Source organism: Aotus nancymaae, unplaced genomic scaffold (assembly GCF_030222135.1).
Source record: "Aotus nancymaae isolate 86718 unplaced genomic scaffold, 86718_ANA_hifiasm-v0.15.2.pri h1tg000016l, whole genome shotgun sequence".
NCBI lineage: Eukaryota > Metazoa > Chordata > Mammalia > Primates > Aotidae > Aotus > Aotus nancymaae.
The window spans coordinates 32,744,106-32,770,070 of record NW_026988428.1 but is presented as its reverse complement, the minus strand read 5'-3'; the positions used below and the strand labels follow the sequence as shown (position 1 = coordinate 32,770,070).

General features: G+C 53.3%; 2 protein-coding genes, 1 non-coding gene and 2 pseudogenes across 3 annotated transcripts; 2 read left to right on the top strand and 3 right to left on the bottom strand.

Moving 5' to 3' along the window:
- Positions 1 to 991: 991 nt before the first annotated feature.
- On the bottom strand, positions 992 to 3,965 carry WNT1 (Wnt family member 1). Its single transcript, XM_012441293.2, has 4 exons — positions 3,862 to 3,965; positions 2,917 to 3,170; positions 1,952 to 2,217; positions 992 to 1,480 (listed from the first exon to the last, which is right to left on the bottom strand). Exons 1-4 carry the CDS (start codon positions 3,963 to 3,965, stop codon positions 992 to 994), a joined length of 1,113 nt encoding a protein of 370 aa, XP_012296716.1.
- Positions 1,449 to 16,973, top strand: WNT10B (Wnt family member 10B). The gene is made up of 9 exons (XM_064377024.1): positions 1,449 to 3,139; positions 6,027 to 8,025; positions 9,606 to 9,745; positions 10,018 to 10,572; positions 11,009 to 11,071; positions 11,952 to 12,065; positions 12,173 to 12,435; positions 14,200 to 14,573; positions 15,796 to 16,973. The coding sequence occupies exons 6-9, from the start codon at positions 11,992 to 11,994 to the stop codon at positions 16,252 to 16,254; spliced, it is 1,170 nt and encodes a 389-aa protein (XP_064233094.1). The 5' UTR covers positions 1,449 to 3,139; positions 6,027 to 8,025; positions 9,606 to 9,745; positions 10,018 to 10,572; positions 11,009 to 11,071; positions 11,952 to 11,991; the 3' UTR covers positions 16,255 to 16,973.
- On the bottom strand, positions 6,990 to 7,089 carry LOC135275493 (U6 spliceosomal RNA; annotated as a pseudogene).
- A 4,593-nt stretch (positions 16,974 to 21,566) lies between the features above and the next one.
- Positions 21,567 to 21,665, top strand: LOC135275554 (small nucleolar RNA U13). The gene has a single exon (XR_010343175.1). It is a non-coding gene; the product is annotated as a small nucleolar RNA U13 (small nucleolar RNA).
- Positions 21,666 to 22,816: 1,151 nt separating this feature from the next.
- On the bottom strand, positions 22,817 to 25,934 carry LOC105709433 (ADP-ribosylation factor 1-like; annotated as a pseudogene).
- Positions 25,935 to 25,965: the final 31 nt, after the last annotated feature.

The window sequence follows — 25,965 nt, the reverse complement described above, 5'->3', positions numbered from 1 at the left end:
AGGAGAAGAAAGGGGACACCACAAGGTTGTGTTCTGCATCAAGGAAAAGACACCAAGTCATCGATAAAAATAGAGATTTTATTCTGCAGAGGAAGATGCTACATTGGTCGGGGTGAGGAGCAAACGCATCTTTGAGAAACTGAGGAGAGAAGAGGGACCAGAAAAGGCAGCAGGGAGAAAGGAGAGAAGAGTGGAGAGGGACTAGGTTGGGGTGGAGGTGGTCTTTGCAAACCAGGCTGGGACCCAGCACAATAAATAGTTTTATTTACAACATCCAAACTCGTGGCTCTGTATCCACGTTTCAGTGCAAATTATTTACACACTGATGAGGAGGCAGGACAGGAAGGGGTAGGAGGTGGCCCAGGGAGGCATGGCTCGCAGCTGTTCAGTGGCTCCACAACAGAGACTTGAAGAATGGGGGCATTTCTGCTGGTTCCCCCAACCTCATTTCCACATCATCACAGCTGCCCTTTTACCCTGGAACCTCCCGTTGCAGCTGCAGGTGGGGAGGAGAAAGGCCCTGATGCTCAAGTGTGGGTTCAGGGTCTGCACCCACGGCAGGAGAATAGGAAGGGACCTGGGAGGATCGGAGAAAACGCCGGACAAAGGGGAAAAGAGAGGCAGAGAGGTCGCTGGCGCGATGGAGGAGGCAGAGTGACACCGTCAGGAGCTGACTCCACGGTGGAGGGGACCCATCCTCTCACCTCCTGGCCAAGCAGGGGGCAGTGCAACAAGGGGTCTCCCGCGGAGAGGGAGGGAGGTAGGTCCGGAGCAGGTCCATCAGGATGGCAAGAGGGTTCCTGCCGCCCCGGGCAAGTGGTTTGAGGAGTCCCCCGGTAGGAGGAAGTGGGAGAGATGGGATACGTAATGAACCGCGGGGAGCGTGACCGGAGGTACTCGGGTGGGAGAATAACAGGGTCTTGAGTACCAGCGAGTCTGTTTGGGGGAGGGCTCGAGGGGAGCGTTCCTGGGGGCGAGTTCGCGCAGCGCCTCACAGACACTCGTGCAGTACGCGCGTGTGCGTGCAGTTGCGGCAGCTGACGTGGCAGCACCAGTGGAAGGTGCAGTTGCAGCGCTCGGTGACGCGCTGCGTGCGCGTGCGGTGGCCCCGGCCGCAGCAGAGCAGCTCGCAGCCGTCCAGCGCGGGCGAGGAGCTGTTACAGGCGCGCCCTGCCGTGCCCGCTGTACCCAGGCGTCCGCTGTACGTGCAGAAGTTGGGCGATTTCTCGAAGTAGACGAGGTCGTGGGGGGAGGGCGGTTTGTGGGCCGGGTCTTCCGGCTCCAGGCGCAGCAGCTCCGCCCGCGAAGCGCGGTTGCTGCCGCGGTTGCCATAGAGGACGCGCGAGGCGCCGTCGAAGCGGTCGCGCAGCACGTCGCCCACGGCACGGAGCGTGGGCAGCCGCATCCAGCACGTGCGCACCGTGCACGAGCCGGACATCCCATGGCACTTGCACTCCTGACGCATCTCGGAGAATACGGTCTGCGGGGAGAAGGGAAGAAAGAGTGTCCCAGGGCACCCGGTCAGAGCCTACCGCCCAGACACTGCCCCCTCCCGGACGCCACGGGGGCCGGACCTCAGCAAAGAGCCAGGCCTAGCTGAGCCCAGGAGAAGGAAAGCGCGAAAAGTTCCGCTGAGATTTGGAAACCCGGCCCAACCCTGCTCCGCCCCGGAGAGTCAGTCTCGGTCTCTCAGGCGTATTTTTCGAATCTGTCCAGTGAAGAGGCTGTGCTTGATTTCTAACCTCTTCTGTTCCACCTGCTAGCGGGACAGGCATCCCATTGCCCTCAGCCACTGACTGTCTCCTCTATTCTCCGGCTTCGTTCCAAGCCTCCCGCTCTCCCAGGACGCCCTCTCCTGGTGCCCCTTGCCTTGTCTCACCGACTGTCACTTCCCCAGCCCGAGATTGGCCCCTGCCGCTCCGTTTAGGGTGCGGAGCCTCTCTAAGCTCACCGTGCGGCCCGCCTCGTTGTTGTGAAGGTTCATGAGGAAGCGCAGGTCCCGTCCCTTCTCCCCGGAGTCCACGAACTCGCGGCCAAAGAGGCGGCCGAAGTCAATGTTGTCGCTGCAGCCCCCCCAGTGCCAGTCGGGGCCCCCGGGGCCGCGCCGCCGATAGTCACACGTGCAGGATTCGATGGAACCCTCTGAGCAGGAGCGCGCCACCGAATGGGTGACCCCCGCGGAGGTGATAGCGAAGATAAACGCCGTTTCTCGACAGCCTGTGGGAGAAAGGAGCGGGGATCAGCAAGGGGGCACGTGGGGCACGGCCAGCACCCTCAGGGAAGGGCTTGGGACCCCGGAATCCCACCCTCGACTCCGCACTTAGAGTCCTGAGAGCCAGGGCGGCAGTGCTGGAAAGCTGGTCCCTAGGCCTCGTAGACAAAGCAGGTGCGTGGGCACGCAGCCACGTCCACGGGCGTAATCACACCTTACTGGGACGCTCCAGGGCGCATTTTGGCTCGATAGCGGAAGTGGAGCAGCCCCACAGAGAAAAACCGAAGAGAGGGGAGCGGAAGAACAATACATCCCCAAGACTTCTTCGCAGTCCAAAACTTTCGGCTCATTTTGGCGATGCAAGCCTTGCTGGGCGGGAGGCAAAACACACGCCTGCAGAGAGCGGCTTCCCAGGAGCTTTTGAGAGAGGCTGGGGAAAAGCGGTGGTCAGCCGGCATCCGAGACCCGAAACTTTCTTTATCTGGGGCAGTAGCTCAGAAAAGTTAAGCTTCGTTTCCAGGGTGCACGGCTGGAAAACGCCTGGTAGAAGTCTGGCCCGGAGCTGGCGCTGGACATGAGGCACTTGGCGGGTTGTGTGACCCTCCAGGCGCCTGAGACACCTTCTCTGCACACACCCGCCCATGCCCTGGGGGTGACCCCGCGTTTCCCCTGCTCCCGGAAGCCTCGCCTTCCTGGGCACCCACCTCGGTTGACGATCTTGCCGAAGAGGTGGGGCCCTGGAGCAGTGGGGCAGTTCCAGCGGCGATTCCGGAACTGCCACTTGCACTCGCGCACGGCGCTCTGTAGCCCCCCGCTCACGCTATGCAGGATCCCCGGATTTTGGCGTATCAGACGCCGCTGTTTGCGGCTCAACAGCTGCAGACTGGGCTCGAGTACCAGTTGCAGACTCTTGGAGTCCGTCAGCAGGTTCGTGGAGGAGGCTACGTTCACAATACCCCTGGTAGGACATATGATAGCTCAGGCTCAGGAAGGGGACCCGCACCCTAACCATAAAAACTGTGTCACCCGGTCCTCTTCCTGGCGGTACGTGGCGGGAGATCAATAATGTGGTAATGATTTTGCGCTCCCAGGCTCACTAATTTGAAAGAACTGGGCGTCCAGACTTGTGTGTGCCCAGGAGTCCCAGGGCTGCTCGCCTGAGCCCTAGGTCCGGGGACAGAGTTTCTACCTTGGATCTCCGAGCCTCTTCCGGTCAGCCTGAGCGAGATAATGATGGCCTGCAGTTCTTGCCCACCCAAGGCGTGAAATGCTTAGGAGTTCCCACCCTCTTCTCCCCTCCTTTCTAAGCGAACGCCTGGCCCTTCACTTCCCGAGGTGGGAAAACCTGTGGTGAGGCTACCGCCGTGAGGCTGGGGTTGGCGCTCGAAGGGGAAGGGCGGTGCTAGATGAGACTAGGCTCCCTGCCTGGGGTATCTTAGGCCTCCGCGGGCGGATCATTCGCCCCACTTCTACAGAGCTGGAGTCTGGGGCAACTCCACGCCAGATCGCCCTTCGGTGTCGTCGCGGAGGGAAGTCAGAACGGGGAGGGAGCCTGTCTGCGGACGGATCCCAGAGCGTGGGAGCTGGGTAGGGTTGGCTCCTGGCTCTGTGCTGCGGGACAAGTGGCGACCCCGCACTAGCTCACTTACCACCATCGGCCACTGCTGTTGGCAGCCAGGGCTGCGGGCAGAGCGGCCAGCGCCAGCAGCAGCGTAGCAGAAAACCAGCCAGGCAACAGCGCCCAGAGCCCCATGGCCTGCCTGGCTTTGCCCGCTCTGTGCTACAGTTGCGGCGACTTTGGCTGTTGCCCGCGACGGTGGGACAGGACGCGGCGGTGGCGGCAGTGGCGAGAGTTCTCAGTCTGGCTTTAACAACCCTGGGGGCGGGCGGCGGACAGCATGGCTCGCGGTCCCGGCTGGTGGGCTGAGGCGGCCACGGCGGGCGGCACCGCCTCTTATAGTTGCGGCGCTGGCTGAAATGACGGGAGGAGGCTGCCCCACCGGGCCGCACTGTGACACCAGGGCGCACCGGTTAGGGGCGCAGACAATGGGCAGCTAGCGGGACTGTGGTTCCCGCCCGTCTGAGCTGAGAGCTGACGGGCTGGCCGTCGGGGCTCACCCCCGCCCCCTGCCCGGTGGCCCCCGCCTCCAGGACTGCACTGGCCGCGGACCCCTCCCCTTGGGACACCCTCCCACGCGCGCCCGCCTCACTCCGCTGAGCGTCCGGAGCCCGTCGGGGACTAGCATCCGCCAGGGGGCGCAGCGAGCGTGTGCTGGGGGGAGAGCCTGCTAGGGGCCCAGCCCGCCTCGCCGCCGTGGGGCTGTCCCCTCGACGTCACCCCGGGCCCCGCCGGCGTCCCCTCTCTCCCCCATCCTGAGTGTCGGAAGGAAAGCTGTGGTTCTGGGCAGCGACTCCGGGGAGACGCTTAACCGCCCAGGAACCCTGGATGCCTGGACAGAGAAGGAAAAGGGGGAGACGGGGGCGTGAGTGCGGCTGTGGTCAGGGAAATCCCGGGTATGAGTTGTGGGGGTGAGCTGACCAAAAGGATCCTAGCGGTGGAGAGAAACCTGAAGCAGCAGGCAGTTTGTTCATGTGGGTCAGAAGAAGCGCCCAAGTGGCGCTCTGTGTGTGTGTGTGCATGTGTGTGTGTGTGTGCGTGTGTGTGTGTGTGTGAGAGAGAGAGAAGTGGGACAATGTGAATATGGGTGGGAGTGAGAATGTGCTGTGTTCTGAGGGTGCATCCTCCTGTGTGTTGGTACGTGCAGAAACTCCTTGTTCTGACGAGGGATGTTAGGAAACTTTCCAAAGAATTTTGGAATTTAGCTCAAGTCAGAAAGGGTCATGGAGTCATCTTGTCACAGTCACCGCCTGGGGCAGTGTGTCAGGAAGGAGGTGGAAACTGTCAGAAGGAGACACAGAAGCATGACTGAGGGATGGAGGGTGTCTGGACTGTGTGTGGAGTGGGTGGATGAGCGTGTGCATGGGAAGATTAAATATGCGTCACTCTGTTGCCCTTTGTACCTCATGGCATCCTATGGTGTGTCACACTGTGGCATGTGTCAACCAGTGCATGTCATTGGGGGAGAGAGCCGAGCCTACAACCAAGATGGTATGGAGGTGAACCCAGCCTGGAGTGGCTAAGTCTCTGAGGCCTAGGCTCAGAAAGGATGGGATGTGGTGTGGATGTACAGTGTACATATGGTGATGGAGAGGACTGGGAAGACACAGGTTGCTGGCTGCATTGAACTTGTGTCTCCATGTGTTTGCTTCTCTTTGGATTTTTCTGCCAAGTTTCTATCTTCCCCCAAAGCTCTGGTTCCCACCACACTGGGATACCCAGACTGCCTGTGACCATCTCATCCATTGTACACTTTTCTCTTCTCTCCCAGGGACTCCTACTCAGCTTCAGGGCCACTTTGGCCTCCTATTGAAGAAGTGGCTGCTGTTCCCTATATGGGGAATAGGGGGCACTGCCAGCCTGGTTATCATGCCCCACAACCACACACAGATGGCCCCTGGATGGAGGGAAGATCTTTACATCTCTTCTCTCTCCCCATTTTACAGAATTAAAAATAGATCAGGCAGTTGTCCAAGGTCCACATCTAATAAATCAATGGTAGAGCCAGATTAAAACCCAGACCAATTTGACTCAAAGCCCATGCTCTTCCTACCTTACCAGCTGCTTGCCAGTGTGCAGGAGTTGCAGGCTGGGAACCTTCTCAAAATTCATAGATAGGTAAGCATAATTTTTAGGGCCTTCTTGCCTCCCTTTTGAGTTCTAGCTCTCACCGTTTTCGTCACCCTTGTTTTTTAGGATGCCTTCTGACTGAGAAATTTCCCCAGGCCTGAACCTAAACAGTCTCAAGTCCCAGAAATGACTAGGCTTTTCTTCCAAGGCAGGAAAATCACTCTAAGGAATAAATGCCAGGTCAGTTTAATTAATATTCCTGGGCACTTGTGTTTTAAATGAGATATATATTAACCCAAATGAAGCCTGATGAAAGTTATTTTAGATAGAAATGTCCTTCTTCTCCTCCCCACCCCGCCTTTTTTTTTAGATGGAGTTTTACTCTTGTTGCCCAGGCTGGAGTGCAATGGCATGATCTCAGCTTACCACAACATCCACCTCCCAGGTTCAAATGATTCTCCTGCCTCAGCCTCCCGAGTAGCTGGGATTACAGGCATGTGCCACCACGCCCAACTAATTTTGTACTTTTAGTAGAGACGTGGTTTCTCCATGTTGGTCAGGCTGATCTCGAACACCTGACCTCGTGATCCACCCACCTCGGCCTCCCAAAGTGCTGAGCCACTGTGCCTGGCCCTCTTTCCCTTTTTTTCCCCTTTGCCCAGCCCAGTATATCTGGCCCATCCAAGGATTCACCCCTGAGGGAGAAGGTGTACTGATCCAGCATCCTCCACAGATCCAAAAGCCAGTAGCCCCCACAGAAAGCACCCGGCATAGATGGCTCAAGTAAATGAACAATGTGCCATGGGGAGTCTGTTCTTTATCCCTTAGGAGTTTCTCCTCACTGGGGCCTGGGTCACATCTTTTGGACTGGTGGATTGATACAACACCATGAGGGTGGGAAGCTGGCTGGAAGATATGGAAGCCCTGTCTGTGACCACTGGTGTCAAGCAGAGGTGGGAAGAGTGGAAAGGAGCCACTGTGCTTTATTCCAACATTCCACCTACCAGGAATAGGGGGAAGAGGGGAAGGCTCCTAGGTCTGGGTCACAGTGTGTATGACCTGGTTCACATTTCTTTTTCTTTTCTTTTTTAAAATATGAAATGCTTCATGAATTTGTTTGTCATCCTTGTGCAGGGGCGATGCTAATCTATCATTCCAGTTTGAGAATACATACTGCCAAAGCAAGCACCCAAATTTCTATTTAGATCAAATCATCATGTTATCAACTGTCCTCTCTTTCTTTCCTGCGTCATCTGTTTGGCTCTCTCCTGGAACATACCCGTAAGCATGCAGACATGCTGCAATAGTACCCATCTGATAAACCCCAAAACTTCATTAGGCCCCACGTTACTGCCCAAGATTGCTCCATTTCAGTGCTGCATTTTACTGCAAAACTCAAAATGGTTGATTTAATTACTAGAGCCAATTTCTTTCTTTCTTTCTTTCTTTCTTTTTGTTTTTTTGAGATGGAGTTTTGCTCTTATTGTCTAGGCTGGAGTGCAATGGCGCAATCTTGGCTCACTGCAACCTCCGTCTCCCGAGTTCAAGCAATTCTCCTGCCTCAGCCTCCCGAGTAGCTGGGATTATAGGTGCACACCACCGTGCCCAGCTAATTTTGTGTTTTTAGTAGAGATGGGGGTTTCTTCACATTGGTCAGGTTGGTCTCGAACTCCTGACCTCAGGTGATCCACCCACCTCGGCCTCCCAAAGTGCTGGGAAAACAGAATTCTGATTAGCTCAATCCTCTGCTCAAAATTTTCCAATGAGTCCCCATCTCACTCAAAGTAAAGGAGCCTTCCTTCCTGAGCTTCACTGACTACCACGCTCTCCATTGTGAATTCCTCCCCACCAGCCCCGCTGGCCTCTTTGCTAATCCTTTGAACCAAGCATGCTCCTTTCTAAGGGTCTGTGCACCTGCTTTTCTGTCGTCTAAAATGCTCTTCCTCAGATCTCTCCATGTATTTGTTCCCTCACTTAGTTTTTCCTCTCCCTTTGTAAAATAGAATCCCACTACTAATGTCCTTTACTCTGCTTCATTTTTCTCTGTATCAGTTTTGACCATGGATGACTTTAAAGGCTTGAAGTTGAAAATCGGTAGCAATCCACCCCCTGGAATGGGGTAGAGGTGAGATCTTAGAAGGGAGAGGGGCTTTGCCTAGACTTTGGGATCTGGGGAGGAAGCAGGGGACCAGGGAGAGTTTGTGGGCAGAGGAGCCTACCCTCCTTTGAAGCACCCACAGGCAGCACTGCCCCCTTGGTCTGGAAAGGCACAGCCCATCCATTAGGCCTGAGTAGAGAAGGGGGCAAAATTCTAAGGTAATCCCACGGATTTGTTGGGGTGAACTGCTGAAAGTGGGGTCTTCCTGAAAGTCCAGTATACCGTCAGCCTGCGGGCCCTTTGGTGCCTCCAGGTGGTGGCCTACGGTGCTGCAGCAGAAGGCGCATGAGGCAGAGGGTGGGCAGCGCAGCTGAGCTCACCGCCACGGGCGCATCCATCCCTCCTGGGCCTATAATTTGGGTTCCCCGGGCCTGGCCGCCCCTATCAGCGGCTCAGCAACCCAGATGAGTCACCCGGGACCCCGGGCCAAGGCAAACATGGGGGGAGGAGGAGGAGAAAGCTTCCGAGGCTTTAGCCACCGCCTCAGTTGCTCGACATCCCCCAATCTCCAGGGGCCCCCACTCTTTTCTTTGACTCCCGCCCTCCAGGGCCCCAGTGTTCTTCCCACATTGCTCTCGTTACACCCTCCATCCCTAGGATGGGAAGGGCAGCCCTCCAGTCTTCTCATCTAGGGGAAGGGACACCAGTTTGCTCCTAGTCCCTCCCTGCAGCGATGAAAGCCCCCCACTTTCCCCCTCCTGTCATTGGCCCCAACCCATGTCAAGGTCTCTCTGGTTCCCGTCCCTCCCCTTTCCTGGAGCTGGCCGCGTGCTTGGGGTATTAGGCAATGGGTGTGCACCCGCAGCCCTCTCCAGGCCCCGCCTGTCCCACCGCCCTCTAGCTGCCTGCGGGTCAGTGCTCAGGCCAGCCGGTCGGGCTGAGGGCACTGTGGGCCAGCTCAGGCCACCCAGTGTGCCGGCCTGTGGCCTCTTGTACCAGATATGGGCTTCAGTAGAGAGAAGAAGCAGGACTCTGGGTCCTTGGATTTGGAACAGTCCCGCTTGGGGAGACCTGGTGTCACTAGGAAGTTGAAACCTATTGTAGTAGTTCTGTCCCTCAACCCTTCTTGGCACCTGACTGCATGCTGGAGACTGACAAGGGTAGAATCAGAAGGCAAAAAATAATCCCAAACCTAAGGGGGACCCAGAGACGCATGGAGAAATACAGATGTCCATGAGGTCCCCATGGAGAAGAGAGGCTTAGGCAACCTCATTCCCCTATTCCAAGGACCTGGCATGAATCCCAGGCTGACTGCAGGAGAAAGGATAAGGACACAGCAGATCATGAATCCAGGTGTAAGGATGAAAACTATGAGATGGGGCTTGCAGATTCTGGTGACCTCGAAAACCACACATGGTTTGGCTCTTGTCCTCTAAATGGGAAGAAGGGTCAGGAACTCTAGGGCTCCCTCTTCCCTATCCCAGAGGTGGGGAATCAGAGAAAAGCAGCCTGGTCCAGGCTGTCCAGTGTCAGGGACCATGGCACTTTCACCTCCCCAGACTGCTCACAGCCTGGCACATAACGGTCATCCATAAATATCCCAACAGATATAAGTTGCTTGATCTTCTGTCTCAGACTGCTGTGCCCGCTATCCAACAGTGACCCCTGCAGCATGGGCAGGACCTCCAGCAGCACAGGCTGGAGGCTAACTGCCCAGCAGAGCTGCACCACCACCACCAAGGAAGAGGTGACTGTGGTTGTGGGTATCATCCCTGTGCCTCTGCTTGCTGGGGGGCAGTCTGAGTCAATGTGCCTGGGGCGTGTGGGGCCAGCCATGCCTTGGGCTGCGGTCTGGCATGGGCGGGGGGCGGCTGGAAAGCCTGGGGCCCCTCTCTGGCAAAAATAGCCCGCAGTGGTTAGAGCTTCGAGGGTGAGTCAGGCGGGAGCGCAGTGGCGCCTAACCCCTTCGCTGCCACTGGATCTCCCTAAGGCAGTTTGCCTTTGCCTGTGCACCCCAAGACCAGGCTCTTTTCCGACTGCCCTTGGACTTGCCTCAATTTTGGATCCCAAGACCCTCCTCATCCCATCAGAAGGAAGTCTGCAGCTTGGAGCAGGAATCCAGGCCACCCAAAGTGCAGACTGGGGAATCCCGAGAAGGGTAGGAGACCTCTATTGGTAAGCATCCCTGCCAGCAAGGAAGCATCGGGGCAGGCTGAGGATCTCTGGGGCTACCTGAACCTCCACCAGGGCCAAACTGAGGCGAAAGCTGACCCCTCCAAAGGGGCAGGCGCGGGGCTTGGAGGTGGGTGGGAACCAAGCTGCCCAGACCTGCACTTCTCCTGCCTGCTCTGAGTGTCCTGGGTGTGGGCGCCACATGTGACTGTCCCACACTGAGAAGCCCAAAGACTGTCCGGCTCCGTCTTCATCTTGTCAAAAGCACCTTCCAGCCACCCTGATCTCGTTGGAGAAACTGATGCAAAAAGAAGTGTTGAAAGATGTGGCCACTTGGGCCCCATTCTGGCTCTCTAGGAAGGTTACTACACCCTCCCTGCAGCCTTGGTGACCCCAGAGCAGGTAAGAGGAACACTGGCCACCTCCTTCTTTAGTGGGGCCAAGCCTGAACCCAGGCATCGGGCGAGAGGGTGTGTGTGTGTATGTGTGTGTGTGTGTGTGTGTGTGTGTGTATGCTGGGAGGAGGGGAGCGGCTTCGTTCGCCTGGTCAAGGCGGGGAGTGCAGGGTAGGGTGGGGAAGCCCCAGGCTCAGGGAGGGGCCACAGCTCCGTCAGCCCGGCAGAGCCACCGTGAGCTCGGCTTGAGCAGAGCCGGAGCCCCCAGTCCTTTGCTTGCCGGCTTGCTAGCTCTCTCGATCACTCCTTCTCTTCCTCCCTCCCTTCCACCCCGCGGCCGAGCGGCGCTGGGGGAAGCGGTGAAGAGGAGTGGCCCGGCCCTGGAAGAATGCAGCTCTGCCAAGGGGACAGAACCCAGCGCAGTCTCCCCACGGTTTAAGCAGGACTAGTGAAGCTCAGGCAACCCAACCGTGCCCGTCTCGGACCCTGCACGCAAACCACTGGAGGTAATTAGACCTGGGAAAGGAGGGAGGGCAGGGACATGAACACCGGGAAGAAACAGGCACGTGTGTAGTCAGACAGACAGACACGCATCCACCCACAGAAGCACAGATACGCTTAGAGAGCCAGAGATATTGCTAGAGATAAAGACACAGAGAATAAAGGAGTGCCCTCAGATTTAGAAAGCAATGAACTTGAGAGTGAAGGGGTGAGGACCAGATGGGTGCCTGTGGAGGAGGAGAGCTTGTAGTTAGGCAAGGTGGGGGATAGGGAAGAGGACTCAGTCTGTGCCACGGTCCCTTTTAGAAGGGAGCCAGGCTCTCTTTCCCATCTTTCCTGCACCTGGAGCCCCTCCTCTTTCCTTGCTGCTCAGGGAGGGTGCAGTGTGGGTGGGGAGCCCATTCTGAGACCTTTCTTATGGAGCCAGCTTGGCCTTGATGACTCCTCGAGGTGACACCCCCTTAGGTGGTGGGGAACCCCCTCCTTGTCCCACTCCCTAGCCCTTTGAGGGCGGGGAAGCTAGTCATGGGGCCCTGGAAAAGGGAGCAGTAGGCGAGGTTGTGGAGCGAGTGTTTGTGAATCTGTGTATCTCAGTTTGCATGTGAGTGTGTCTGTGTGCCGGGCTTTGTGTCTGATTGGACGGGGTTCCAGTGGTGCTCACGTGAGTCCTGAGCTGGGACTACACCTGGACTCTTCCTCTTTAAGACCTCCAAGCCTCAGGGACTCTGGGAATCAAGTGGTGATTCTAATTGTTTTGTTTGGGGAGGAATGAGAAGGGTCAGTAGGGTGGCATCGGTGGGTTAGGAGCCCGAAGAAGGGCATTACTTGGTTCCCCAGGCGAGCCGCCCTATTCCTGAACCCGCATCAAGTCTCCTTGTCCCGCAGGTCCTGATCGATCTGCCCACCGGAGCCTCCGGGCTTCGACATGCTGGAGGAGCCCCGGCCGCGGCCTCCGCCCTCGGGCCTCGCGGGTCTCCTGTTCCTGGCGTTGTGCAGTCGGTGAGCAGTTCCCCCTGTCTCCCAGGCCACAGGAGAAGCACCGACCCGGGGTGGGGAGAGTTGGAGGGGTCTGGACCGCAGACCCCAGACGCCTTCTTGCTTCCCAGGGCTCTAAGCAATGAGATTCTGGGCCTGAAGTTGCCTGGCGAGCCGCCGCTGACGGCCAACACCGTGTGCCTGACGCTGTCCGGCCTGAGCAAGCGGCAGCTAGGCCTGTGCCTGCGCAACCCCGACGTGACGGCGTCCGCGCTTCAGGGTCTCCACATCGCTGTCCACGAGTGTCAGCACCAGCTGCGCGACCAGCGCTGGAACTGCTCAGCGCTCGAGGGCGGCGGCCGCCTGCCGCACCACAGCGCCATCCTCAAGCGCGGTGAGCCTGGCTGGGTGGGTCTGCGCTGCCGCCGAGGCTAGTGGGTGGGAGGCAGGCCGAGGCGCGCGGAGGCGGGAAGGGACGGGTTCGCAGCTCCGGGAGGGACCTCTCCTGGAATTCCCCCCGCCTCTCAGAACCGCTCTGAGCCAGGTCTGGCCACCCGTCTGGGCCCCTGCGCGCCTAACTTCCACCTGCGTGCTGCCGGCGAGGCAGCTGTCCCTGCTCTCCTACCCTAGGGCCCCCCTTTCCTGCCTCCGCCCAGCTTGATCTGGGTTGCACCTGTGAACAAGAGATGCCCCCAGTCCTGGGAGCTTCAAAAACCCCCTTATTCCCTCCCCCATTTTCTCTCCCCCAGCATCTTGGCTGGACAAGCCCAGGCTGGTGTCCCAGTGTCTCAGCATGGGTTGGGTGACACCCCTCCCCACCATTTAAGGGTTAAACCTGCTCCCCTAATTGCTGGGGTTCCCAGGAGCCAAAGCTGGGAACAAAGACCCTGATGACTTTGAAGCTGGGGGGCCAGTCCCCTCCTCTGTGCTGTGGGGGCTCCAGGTGTTGCTCACCTGAGCAGGTGAAGAACGGCTGGAGGTGGGGAGAACAGGTCACTGCTGGCCTGGTCTGGGAGGCATGGTCTGGGAGGCATGGCTGCCTCCCCCTTCCCTGCTGGAGTTCACTCCCTGAGGTGTAAAGACCCATGGGCTCAGCCCTGAGATGAGGGCAGTGCTCTGGGGACTATGGGGTTAATAGGCAGCTGCCATCTGCAGGGGAATTCCCAAGACTTGTGCAAACAGCTTCACCCCTGGAGGGTTGGAGTTGGGGGGATCAGGATGCTGGCCCAGGAGCCCTGGATCTTGGGGTAGGAGAGGCCTGTCCTCTAAGGGGGTGCTGTCTCTCATCTTCTCAGGGCTCCAGAGAGCCCCTGCCTAAAATGAAGTGAAGGTCCCCCTCCTTCCCCACAGGGCCAGGTGTAGGAGAAGTCTTAGACACCCAAATGGTGAGCACGTTTATTTAAGTCTGGGAAAGGCTTGGCATCCTGAGCCTCTGTGACCCCCAAAACGTAACAAATAAGCCAACCTTTCAAGAGGGCCTTAGGGAAAATCATTCCCCCACCTCTCTCCTCCTCTCAGTGTTTTATAGGGTAATAGCAGGTTAGGATAAACATAAAAAGGGCAGTCTTGAAGGGCAAATATAAAACTACATCCTGGGAAGAATGGAGCTCCACGGCGCCAGTGCTTTGGGGGTGCTGGGTAGTGGAAGGTAGGTTGGTTAAAAGACTGATTAAAATAACCTGAAATGAAGAAAAAAAATACAGAACCACAAAGGCTCTGCTCCCACCTCACGCAAGCTCCCTGCAGGGTTGGGAGAATTTCTAAGGCTTTCAGATGTAGAACTCAGGTTGTACACATCTTCAAAGACCTCAGGGACTCCCTCTTAGTCATCTCCCAGCTCCAGGGGTCTCTCCCTCTGGGCTAGCGCTTTCATCTACACCTGAAAATCACAGGCTTACAGAGTGACAATGGGCCTCAGAGATCATCTTGACCCATCATCTCCCACCTCCCTTTAGAGATGAAGAATCTGAGGCTCTGTGCTTTCTGTACCCTTCCTTGTCCCATGACTTTCCTCCAAATCACTCAGCTGGTAAACGGCAGGGTCAGGATTCAGTTAGGAATTTCTGGAATTGGAGGGGAGCTGTTTATTTCCTTCTGCCTCCCCACTCTCAGCTGCCTGTCAACCTTACCTCCACCATCACACCCTTCTCATCCCCAGGTTTCCGAGAAAGTGCTTTTTCCTTCTCCATGATGGCTGCTGGCGTCATGCACGCAGTAGCCATGGCCTGCAGCCTGGGCAAGCTGGTGAGCTGTGGCTGTGGCTTGAAGGGCAGTGGTGAGCAGGATCGGCTGAGGGCCAAACTGCTGCAGCTGCAGACACTGTCCCGAGGCAAGAGTTTCCCCCACTCTCTGCCCAGCCCTGGCCCTGGCTCAGGCCCCAGTCCTGGCCCCCAGGACACATGGGAATGGGGTGGCTGTAACCATGACATGGACTTTGGAGAGAAGTTCTCTCGGGATTTCTTGGATTCCAGGGAAGCTCCTCGGGACATCCAGGCACGAATGAGAATCCACAACAACAGGGTGGGGCGCCAGGTATGTGTGTACGTCTTGTCCTGGGTCTCCCCAGCTTTTGAAGCCTGGATAAGGTGTGATGAGTGACCGATATTCACCTCACCATCAGTAGTTACCCAGCCTCAGGTTTGCATCTGTACAGAGCCTAATGATACTTACCTTACAATGTTATTAAGACTGAGCTGGCAGGCCAATGTGGTGGCTTATGCCTATAATTTCAGGACTTCTGGAGGCTAAGGCAGGAGGATTGCTTGAGGCCAGAAGTTCAAGACCAGTCTGAGCAAAGTAGTGAGACCCCATCTCTACATTAAAAAAATTACATAACCAGGCATGGTGGCTCACGCCTGTAATCCTAGCACTTTGGGAGGCCGAGGTGGGTGGATCACCTGAGGTCAGGAGTTCAAGACCAGCCTGGCCATCACGGTGAAGCCCCATCTTTGAAAAAAAAAAAAAAAAAAAAATATATATATATATATATATATATATATATATATATATATAAAAACAGACTGGGCTGGGTGCACAGGCTCACACCTATAATCCCAACACTCTGGGAGGCCAAGATAGGCAAGTCACCGGAGGTCAAGAGTTCGAGACCAGCCTGGCCAACATGGTAAAACCCCATCTCTACTAAAAGTACAAATATTAGCTGGGCGTGGTGGTGGGCACCTGTAATCCCAGCTACTCGGGAGGCTGAGGCAGGAGAATCGCTTGAACCCGGGAGGCGGAGGTTGCAGTGAGCTGAGATTGCACCACTGCACTCCAGCCTGGGCGACAAGTGCGAGACTCTGTCTGGAAACAAAAACAAGAACAAAACAGACTGAGCTAGCAAATAGTACACCCAGCATAGTACATCATTTTTGGCTCACTACATAGTAGCTATTACTATAGCTGCCTTCCCTACAGAATTTAGGCATGCTGTGGGCCAGACTCCCAATTTTGTAAGTGCTTACGATGGAAAGAGCACTGGATTGGGAGTCAGGACAACTGGAGTTGAGTCTTGGCTCTATTACCAGCTGTTGATGGAAGATGGACAAATCACACCACTCTTTTCAATTCTGCACTTATACAATGAGGGAGCTGGGCTATTAACTAACTGCAATGCCCTTTCTCTTCTGATATTCCATGTTGTTCTTGCCTCCATTTGTCCCTCCCTGTGTTCTCTGTTCCCTTCCCTCTCCTGTGCCTCTGTGCTCTGTCCATTTGCTGCCCTCCACTTCACCTCTTCTCCCCAATGCTCTAGGTGGTAACTGAAAACCTGAAGCGGAAATGCAAATGCCATGGCACGTCAGGCAGCTGCCAGTTCAAGACATGCTGGAGGGCGGCCCCAGAGTTCCGGGCAGTGGGGGCGGCGTTGAGGGAGCGGCTGGGCCGGGCCATCTTCATCGATACCCACAACCGTAATTCTGGAGCCTTCCAACCCCGTCTGCGTCCCCGTCGCCTCTCAGGAGAGCTGGTCTACTTTGAGAAGTCTCCTGACTTCTGTGAGCGAGACCCCACTATGGGCTCCCCAGGGACGAGGGGCCGGGCCTGCAACAAGACCAGCCGCCTGTTGGATGGCTGTGGCAGCCTGTGCTGTGGCCGTGGGCACAACATGCTCAGGCAGACACGAGTTGAGCGCTGCCATTGCCGCTTCCACTGGTGCTGCTATGTGCTGTGTGATGAGTGCAAGGTCACAGAGTGGGTCAATGTGTGTAAGTGAGGGTCAGCCTCACCTTGGGGGCGGGGGAGGGGACTGTGTGAGAGGGGTGCCTTTTCAGCCCTTTGCTCTGATTTCCTTCCAAGGCCAATCTTGGTCCCTGGAAGCTCAAAGTGTCTACCTGGAAACAGCTTTAGGGGTGGTGGGGGTCAGGTGTACTATGGGATGTGTAGCCTTCTCTCCAACAATTGGAGGGTCTTGGGGGAAAGCTGCCTCTTCTGCTCCTTAGACACCTGAATGGACTAAGATGAAATGCACTGTATTGCTCCTCCCACTTCTCAACTCCAGAGCCCCTTTAACCCCGATTCATACTTCTTTTGGCTAGGAAGTCCCTATAGTTTCACCACTCCTCTCCCTTGAGGGATAACCTAGAAAGAGATCACCCACTTCTATGTACTATCCCCAAACTCCTCTACTGCAGCCTGGGCTCCCTCTTGTGGGATAATGGGAGACAGTGGTAGGGAGGTTTTTTTCCTGGGAAAGGGACAGAGTGCTGAGGGGCACTATCCCCTGAATCCTCATAGAGTTGTCTGTCCAGACCCTTAGGGAAGTTGTCTCCTTCCATTCAGCAGTTAAAGAGGACCCTCCAAAGGAAGAGGTTTCCCCATGATTCTTGGAGCCTCTTTTTCCTTCTTCAGCAGGAAGGGTGGGAATGGATAATTTATTGTACTGAGACTTGTTCTTGGTTTCTGTTTGAAACTAAAATAAATTAAGTTACTGGATGCAGATGGTGATGTATGTACCCACACTTGGGATCCCAGTCCATAGCTTATTTTCTAGGTGAATTCTCCTACCCTCCTACACTTAATGACTTTATGTATATCCTGCTGAGTTCCACAAAGGATTTGAAATGAATCTCAGTGACTTAATTGGCAACTTTTCCTTGATAAAACCAGGAAGGGCTCCTAGGTGGGAAAGGATAGAGTTCCAGATGTAGGCTCTATTGACTCTCTATGTGCCTCAACTCCAGATTTCACCTTGATCACTGCCTTAGAACAAGGGCTGGCAATTTTTTGGGTTTTTTTTTTTTTTTTTTTTTTTTGCAAAGGGCTAGTAGTAAATATATTAAACTTGTGGTCTTTGTCCCAACTATTCAGCTCTGCCACAATTAGTCAACTCTGCTGTTATAGATCAACAGCGGCCATAGACCACACATAAATGAATGAGCATGGCTGTGTCCAATAAAACTTCATTCACAGAAATGGGCTGCAGGACCAAATTTGGTCCTCTAGCTGCAGTTTATTCACCCTTGTTCTAGACCACAAGGTTGCCTTTGTTCTGGAGTCTTTCAGTCCTAAATGTATCTCAACATTGAACTCGGATCCAAAAATACAGGCACTTTTTTCTCTGGTTCCAAAGGAGTGAACTTGGAATGTAGATGCAAGACTGATGAGAAATGTATAAAAGAGGTGCCTGTGCTTGAAATGGGAGTTTTTCCCTCTGGAAACCAGCAAAACCAGCATGTTTTCCAATGGAATTATTTGCATATGTTTTTTGTTCTTATTTATTTATTTATTGAGACAGGGTCTCACTTTGCCACCCAGGCTGGAGTGCAATGGTGTGATCTTGTCTCACTGGAATCTTCTCTTCCTGGGTTCAAGCGATCCTTGTGCCTTAGTCTCCCAAGTAGCTAGGATTACAGGTATGCACTACCACACCTGGCTAATTTTTATATTTTTAGTTAAGAAGAATTTTCGCTATGTTGGTTGGCCAGGGTGGTCTTGTCGAACTCCTTGCCTAAGTGAGCCACCTGCCTCAGATCCCAAAGTGTTAGGATTACAGGCGTGAGCCACCGCACCTGGCCATTTATTATTATTTTTTTGAGACAGTATCTCATTCTGTTGCCTATGCTGGAGTGCAGTGGTGTGATCTTGGCTCACTGAAACCTCCACTTCTTGGGCTCAAGCAATCCTTCTACCTCAGCCTCCCGAGTAAGCTGGGACTACAGACACACGCCTCCATGCCTGGCTAATATATTTTTGTGTGTATTTTTTGGGTAGAGATAGGTTTCACTATGTTGCCTAGGCTGGTCTTGAACTCCTGACCTTAAGCAATCTGCCCATCTCAGCCCATGTCCTTCCTCATTTAGAGTTCTTTTGTATTTCATCTTAGTAAAATAATTCCTTTAAGAGATAACCTCAACTAAACAGAACATAATTTATTTTTATGTATGTATGTATTTATTTATTTTGAGACAGTGTTTCACTTTTGTTTCCCAGGCTGGAGTGCAATGGCGTGATCTTAGCTCACTGCAACCTCCACCTCCTTCGTTCAAGTAGCTGGGATTACAGGTGCCTGCCACCACGCCTGGCTAATTTTATATATATATATATATATATATTTTTTTTTTTTTTTTTTTTTTTTTTTTTGAGACAGAGTTTTGCTCTTGTTACCCAGGCTGGAGTGCAATGGCGCGATCTCGGCTCACTGCAACCTCCGCCTCCTGGGTTCAGGCAATTCTCCTGCCTCAGCCTCCTGAGTAGCTGGGATTACGGGCACGCGCCACCATGCCCAGCTGATTTTTTGTATTTTTAGTAGAGACGGGGTTTCACCATGTTCACCAGGATGGTCTCAATCTCTTGGACCTTGTGATCCACCCGCCTCGGCCTCCCAAAGTGCTGGGGTTACAGGCATGAGCCACCGCGCCTGGCCCATAATTTTTTATATTTTTAGTAGAGATGGGGTTTCACCATGTTGGCCAAGCTGGTCTGGAACTCTTGACCTCAGGTGATTCACCCGCCTCGGCCTCCCAAAGTGCTGGAGTGCAGTGGTGTGATCTCGGCTCACTAACCTCTGCCTCCTGGGTTCAAGTGATTTTCCTGCCTCAGCATCCCAAGTAGCTGGGACTACAGGTGTGTGCCATTTTTAGTAGAGATGGGGTTTTACCATGTCGGCCAGGCTGGTCTCAAACTCCTGACCTCAGGTCATCCGCCCGTGTCAGCCTCCCAGAGTGCTAGCATTACAGGCATGAGCCACCACAGCCGGCCCTAACCCAACATCTTTGAAAATAAACTGTTATCTTTCTAAGATTCAATGCAGAAAAGGAATATACATCACATATTTAGAACTTCACAAATGACTGCACACTTATGTGGCTGCTAGATGCTGACTGTAACAGGTTATTTCTTTGGCCAGAGAATGTAGAAATAGTTCTTTCCATGTCTCTAGGCAATAGATACTTCTGATATTCAAATTACCCTCAAAATCAGATGAAATGAGAGTAGCACCAAGGTAGCAAGGACATTTTGAGGAGCATTAGGTTAGGGCAGTACTTTTTTTTTTTTTTAGACAGAGTCTCGCTCTGTTGCCAGGCTGGAGTGCAGTGGCATGATCTCCACTCACTCCAACCTCTACTCCTGGGTTCAAGCGATTCCCCTGCCTTAGCCTCCTGAGTAGGTGGGACTACAGGCACATGCCACCATGCCTGGCTAATTTTTTCTATTTTAGTAGAGACAGGATTTCACCATGTTGGCCAGGATGGTCTCGATCTCTCTGACCTTGTGATCTGCCCACCTTGGCCTCCCAAAGTGCTTTTTTTTTTTTTTTTTTTTTTTTAGACAGGGTGTTAGGATCTCTGTCACCCAGGCTGGAGTGCAGCTGTGTGATCTCTGCCTCCTGGGCTCAACCGATCTTCCTGTCTCAGCCTCCTGAGTAGCTGGGGCTACAGGTATGTACCACCAGGCCTGGCGAATTTTTGTATTTTTAGTAGAGATGGGGTTTTGCTATGTCGTGCAGGCTGGTCTTGAACTCCTGGATTCAAGCTATCCACCTTTCTCTGCCTCCCAAAGTGCTGGGATTACAGGCGTGAGCCACTGTGCCTGGCCATAAGATAGTTTTGTTTGTTTGTTTTTGTTTTTTGTTTTATTTTTAAGAGATGGAGTCTTGCTATGCTGCCCAGGCTGGTCTCAAACTCTCAGACTCAAGCAATACTCTTGCCTTGGTTTCCCACCCAAAGTGTTGGGATTACAGGTGTGAGCCAGTGTTTAGCCAGTACTTTTTTTTTTTTTTTAATTTAGAGTCAGTGTCTTGCTCTGTCACTCAGGCTGGAGTGCAGTGGCAAGATCACTGAAGCCCTGAACTCCTTGACTCAAGTGATCTTCCAGCTTCAGCCTCTCAGAGTGTTGGGATTTACAGGTTTTAGTCACCACACTGGGCTCTAGGGCAGAACTTTATGGCCAAATTTTATGTCCTGGATTTCCACTTGAGCATTGAGAATCTGGGTTTGGAAATTTGATGGAGACAGGAGAAATCCTATCCTTACTTTAGGCACTTACTGAACCTAGTGTGTGTGGAAGGAAGAGGGGATGCACTTAGAATGGGAAAGGATATAAGAGAATAATGATAAAGAATATCTATAATCACAATTTCTCACACTCAGGTAGAGAAAGGAGAATCTCTAACAGAGTCATAGCACGAGTATTTCAGCTTTTTCCTGTTTCCTTCCTCTGTACTTTGGGTCCCTCTTTCCTTTCTAGCATTCCCTCTTCTTTCATCAGACACACTCTGTGGCAAACTTAAGCCCCAAACCACAACCTTGACAAATTCCAAATGGATTTTGTCAGCAAGGCCAACACACCCCTTCACCACTCCCTACTCTTGCTCCTAGCACATGTGCTGGGCTCAGGCCCAGGCCTGGGGTCAGTGACAGTGTGGAAGTATGCAACCCACAGAGCTGGTGGCTACAATTTCAGCTTTTACTAGGCTCCAATGGCAGCCAGAGGGAGGGAGAAAGGCTGTTGAACTGTAAGTCGGGCCTCTTGTCCTTCTTCAGCTCCAGATGAGCTCTACTCCTGCTGGCCTTTACCAAGTGGCTGGGAAGTTAGGGAGTGGCAATGGCCAGCTAATTGCCAGTTGGGCAGCACTCCTCCTATCTCTGCTCCTGTTTGCTCCATGGGCAGCCCACTCTGATGCTGCAACAGACACTTTCTTCTTCAGACTCCAGACAGGTAAAGAACAAATGAGCTGGGAGATTCTCTAGTCCTATTAATCAGTCCTGACTAACATATCATGGTACTTGCTGCTTACCACATTAGGCTGTCACCATTTCCATCCTTCTGTTGCACCTAGGATACAACCTTGAGAGGATCTGAAGCATTGGGCAGGAATATCAACAGGTTCCACCTCCTTGTCTGAGTGCCACAAGGCATGTCTGTGTGGTAAGGGCACTAGGGAGTTTTTATAAAGTGTAGTTTTGGTGGACACTGTGGTAGCATGACCTGGTGGAGTGTTACTAGAAATCTCTAGAGAAAGAAATGAAAGAGTAATCAGGTGGAAATATAAAGCCCACTCTAGGAATCTAAAAATACTGGAGGAAGATCCTTTTGTAGTTCTTAAACATAATGACTGGGTGTTCACGCACATGTAAGTGTGCCACCCTCAAACCTTTGTTACATTGGCACACTATCCATTTGACATGAACAACAACAACAACAACAACAACAACAAAAATACTAGAGATGTCTTTTGCCCTTAAAAACAGAGAGCTGGGCTAGGCACAGTGGTTCATGCCTGTAATCCCGACACTTTGGGAGGCCTAGATGGGAGGACTGCTTGAGCTCACGAGTTTGGCCTGGGCAACACGGCATAACCCTGTCTCTACAAATAGCATAAAAATTAGCTAGGTGGCTGGGTGTGGTGGCTCATGCCTGTAATCCCAGCATTTTGGGAGGCCGAGGCGAGTAGATCACCTGAAGTCAGGAGTTCGAGACCAGCCTGTCCAACATGGTGAAACACTGTCTCTACTAAAAATACAAAAATTAGGCAGGTGTGGTGGCATATGCCTGTAATCCCAGCTACTTAGGAGGCTGAGGCAGGAGAATCACTTGAACCTGGGAGGTGGAGGTTGCAGTGAGCTGAGATTGCACCATTGCACTCTAGCCTGGGCAACAAGAGTGAAACTGTCTCAAAAAAAAAAAAAAAATTAGCCAGGCATGGTGGCATGCACCTGTAGTCCCAACTACTTGGGAGGCTGAGGTGGTAAGGATCACTTGAGCCCAGGAGGTTGAGGCTGCAGAGAGCTGATTGCCCCACTGTACTCCAGCCTCAGCAACACAAAAAGACCCAGTTTCAAAAACAGAAAAAAACCCAAAAACAAAACAAAACAAACAAAAATACAAACAAACAAAAAAACAATAATAATAAAAAAAACCTGACAGAGCTGCCCAGCACAGCAGCACATGTCTATAGTCTCAGCTATTCAGGAAGCTAAGGCAGGAGGATCACTTGAGCCCTGGAATTCAAGACTATAGTGTGCTATGATCGCTCCTATGAATAGTCACTGCACTCCAGCCTGGGCAACACAGTGAGATCCTGTCTCTTAAAAAAAACAGAGAGATTAGCAGGGCAGAGGCCCTTAACAGCAATGCCCAGGACAGATATAATTTCTTGTTATAAATAGTTTCCTTGTATCTATCTCATCCCTTACCATCTTAAATTAAGGTCCCCTTGGTTTGACATTCTAGGGTCACGTTATTCATCAGGTTAACATAAGAGAGAAAACAGACTGGGTTTAGGGACTGCTAAGTGCATAAACCAGGAATTGATGACAAGGAGATAGACATATGTGGCAATCTATGAGCTTTTTTTTTTTTTTGATTACTAATCATGTATTGAAAGCAGTAAGAGGTTCCACAACACCAAATAGACCAGTTCTGAGGTTTCCCCAAGATAAATTTAACAGCTCCAGCATCTTCAGTGTTTATCAAAATACAAAAGAAAAAAGTAGAGGTTGTCTTTTTCAATGGCAAATCGGACCCTTGCAGGCTGAGGGAAAGAAAGCTACGTCACACACAGAGGTGGGGTGCTCCCGAGGGGCTGTGGGTCTAGGTGGACTGCCTGCCCGGCTTGCACGCGCTCCTGCTGGTGAGGCCCCAGCCATCCTGCCAAAGTGTCTGAGCGGGCACAAGTACTGGGGATGACAGACTCACTCTGGCCACATGCTGACCGAGGGACAGGTGGGACCCTGTCTCCCACAGGCTGCCTGAAGGTGGATGGGGCGGCCTGCAGGAGAGTGGGACAGCTGTGGGCTCCCAGCCTGGCCCCTGGGAACCATGAGGGCACAGGGACAAGCACATGGCTATGGAATGCAGGGTGACCCAAGGACAAGCGAGTTGCGGGATCTCTATTGTGACCATGCAGAATTGATCGCGGTCTGCCGTCCCAAGGGGAACAGCCAGGCTGGCGATCGGCATCCAGGCTGTAACTGCAAATCTATGGTAGGCAGGGTCTCCCTTCTGTGTGTTCAAGTGTTCTCGACTTGGATTTTTAACTATTTAAAAAAATGCACTGAGTTTGGGTTAAAAACCAACCACCAAAATGGATTTCAACCCAGCTCTAAAGCCAAGCGCGTGCCCGGCTTTCCCAACACAGCGACTCCTGAAGGCCAGGTGCCCACAGGCCTGCATCCCCTCTCAGCACTGAACAGTGAGTTGATTTTTCTTTTTACAATAAAAAATGCTGAGTAATATTGCATAGGAGTACCAGAAACTGCCTCACTGGAAACAAAAACTATTTACATTAAATAAAAAGCATGGCCGCAGGCTGCGTCTGCCACATTTACAGCACGGTGCGATGCACACGGTGACCAAACCACAGAGGCAGCTTCTGGCACTCACACCATGAGCCGCATGTTTGCCACATGAGAGTAAAGCAGAGGGTGAGAGGAGTGAGAGGGAGGGGGGTCGCATTCACTTCTGGTTCCGGAGCTGATTGGACAGCCAGTCCAATCCTTCATGGAGCCCGTCGACGCTGGTGGCGCAGGTGGCCTGAATGTACCAGTTCCTGTGGCGTAGGAAGTGCAGCCCCAGCTTGTCTGTGATCTCGGCCTCATTCATGACGTTGGGGAGGTCCTGCTTGTTGGCGAACACCAGGAGGACAGCATCCCGGAGCTCATCCTCAGCCAGCATCCTCATGAGCTCCTCATGGGCCTCGTTCACGCGCTGTCACTGCTGTCCACCACGAAGATCAGGGCTTGTGTGTTCTGGAAGTAGTGGCGCCACAGAGGCCGGATCTTGTCCTGGCCACCCATGTCCCACACAGTGAAGCTGATGTTCTTGTATTCCACGGTTTCCACATTGAAGCCTGTGGTGGGAATGGTGGTCACAATCTCACCCAGCTTTAGCTTGTACAGGATCGTGGTCGTCCCTGCAGCATCCAGGCCCACCATGAGGATGTGCATTTCCTTTTTGCCAAAAAGGCCCTTGAAGAGGTTGGCGAAGATGTTCCCCATGCTTGTGGATAGGTGGAAGGACATTGGCCAGGGACACCTCAGCGGCTGCTGCTCTGAGCCAGGCATTGGTTTCGCTCCCACAAGATGGTGGCTCTGACGGCGGCCTCTAGGAGCTTTTTTTAAATTTTGAGATGGAGTTTTGCTCTTGTCACCCAGGCTGGAGTTCAGTGATGCAATCTTGGCTCATTGCAACCTCTGCCTCCCAGGTCCAAGCAATTCTCCTGCTTCAGCCTTCCAAGTAGCTGGGATTACAAGTGCGCATCACCATGCCCGGCAAATTTTGTATTTTTAGTAGAGATGGGGTTTCTCCATGTTGGTCAGGTTGGTCTCCAACTCCCGGCTTCAGGTGATCCGCCAGACTCCGCCTCCCAGAGTGCTGGAATTACAGGCTTGAGCCACCACGCCAGGCCCAGCCCAGCTTTTTCTTTTCTTTTTTTTTTTTTTTAAGAGAGTCTTGCTATGTCACCCAGGCTTGAGTGCAGTGGAAAGATCTAGGCTCACTGCAACCTCTGCCTCCTGAGTAGCTGTGATTACAGGGGTGAGCCACCATGCCCAGCTAATTTTTGTATTTTTTGGTAGAGATGGGGTTTCACCATATTGGCCAGGATGGTCTCAAACTCCCAACCTTAAGTGATCCACCCACTTCAGCCTCCCAAAGTGCTGGGATTACAAGTGTGAACCACAGGGCCAGGCCCCAGCTTAGTTCTTCTTGGAAGCAAGAAAACAAACAAAACCAACGAAGGCAATAAATTTAGAAGAGCAACAATTTTGGCTCAAGCCTTAGGGAAGAGCCATGTGTTTGCTCCCTTACACTGCTGTAAATGAGGGGAGTGGGCACTTAAAGAACCTTCTGTTCCTTAGCATTCCTAGTGCCCTTCTATCACAGCTATGATAGTTTCAAGGCAGCTCTGCATGTCTAGACCAGGTGCAAAACCGAGCGTGAGGGAACTAGGGGGTGGGCAGAAAGCAAGAAATATGGGTGCAACGTCCTTCACTTTTCCTTGGGATACTAAAATCTCTATTCAGCTAGGCACACTTCCTCTCCCTCTTTCAAGTTCCAACTTCCTAATTGGCCCAAAGTCCAGCTGTTTTCCTTTAGCCTGTTAAAGTTCATCACTATCCTTCCTCTTCCTTATGGGAAAGGATCTCTCGATTCAGACCCCGGAGTAATATAGTCTCAGGAATCGTGAGCAACAATGGTGCAGCGAGGGCTCTCAGGGTATTGCAGCTAGCCCAGATTAAGAAATAAAGATGAAGTCTGGCTGGATAAGGCAGGCTACAGCAACGACCCCATATCCTGAAGCCGGCTTTGCCCAAGGAGCTCCTGGGCCCCTCAGCCCAGCCCCAGTCTCCAACGCAGCCAACTTGTGACCTCAGTCCGTAAATTCCAGGCACAACCCTGGAGCTTGGGAATCTCACCTCCGTCCTCACTGTCTCATTCCCATTCCCGGCTCCCGCCTCCGCCGCCCACAGCCTCCAGCCCCAAC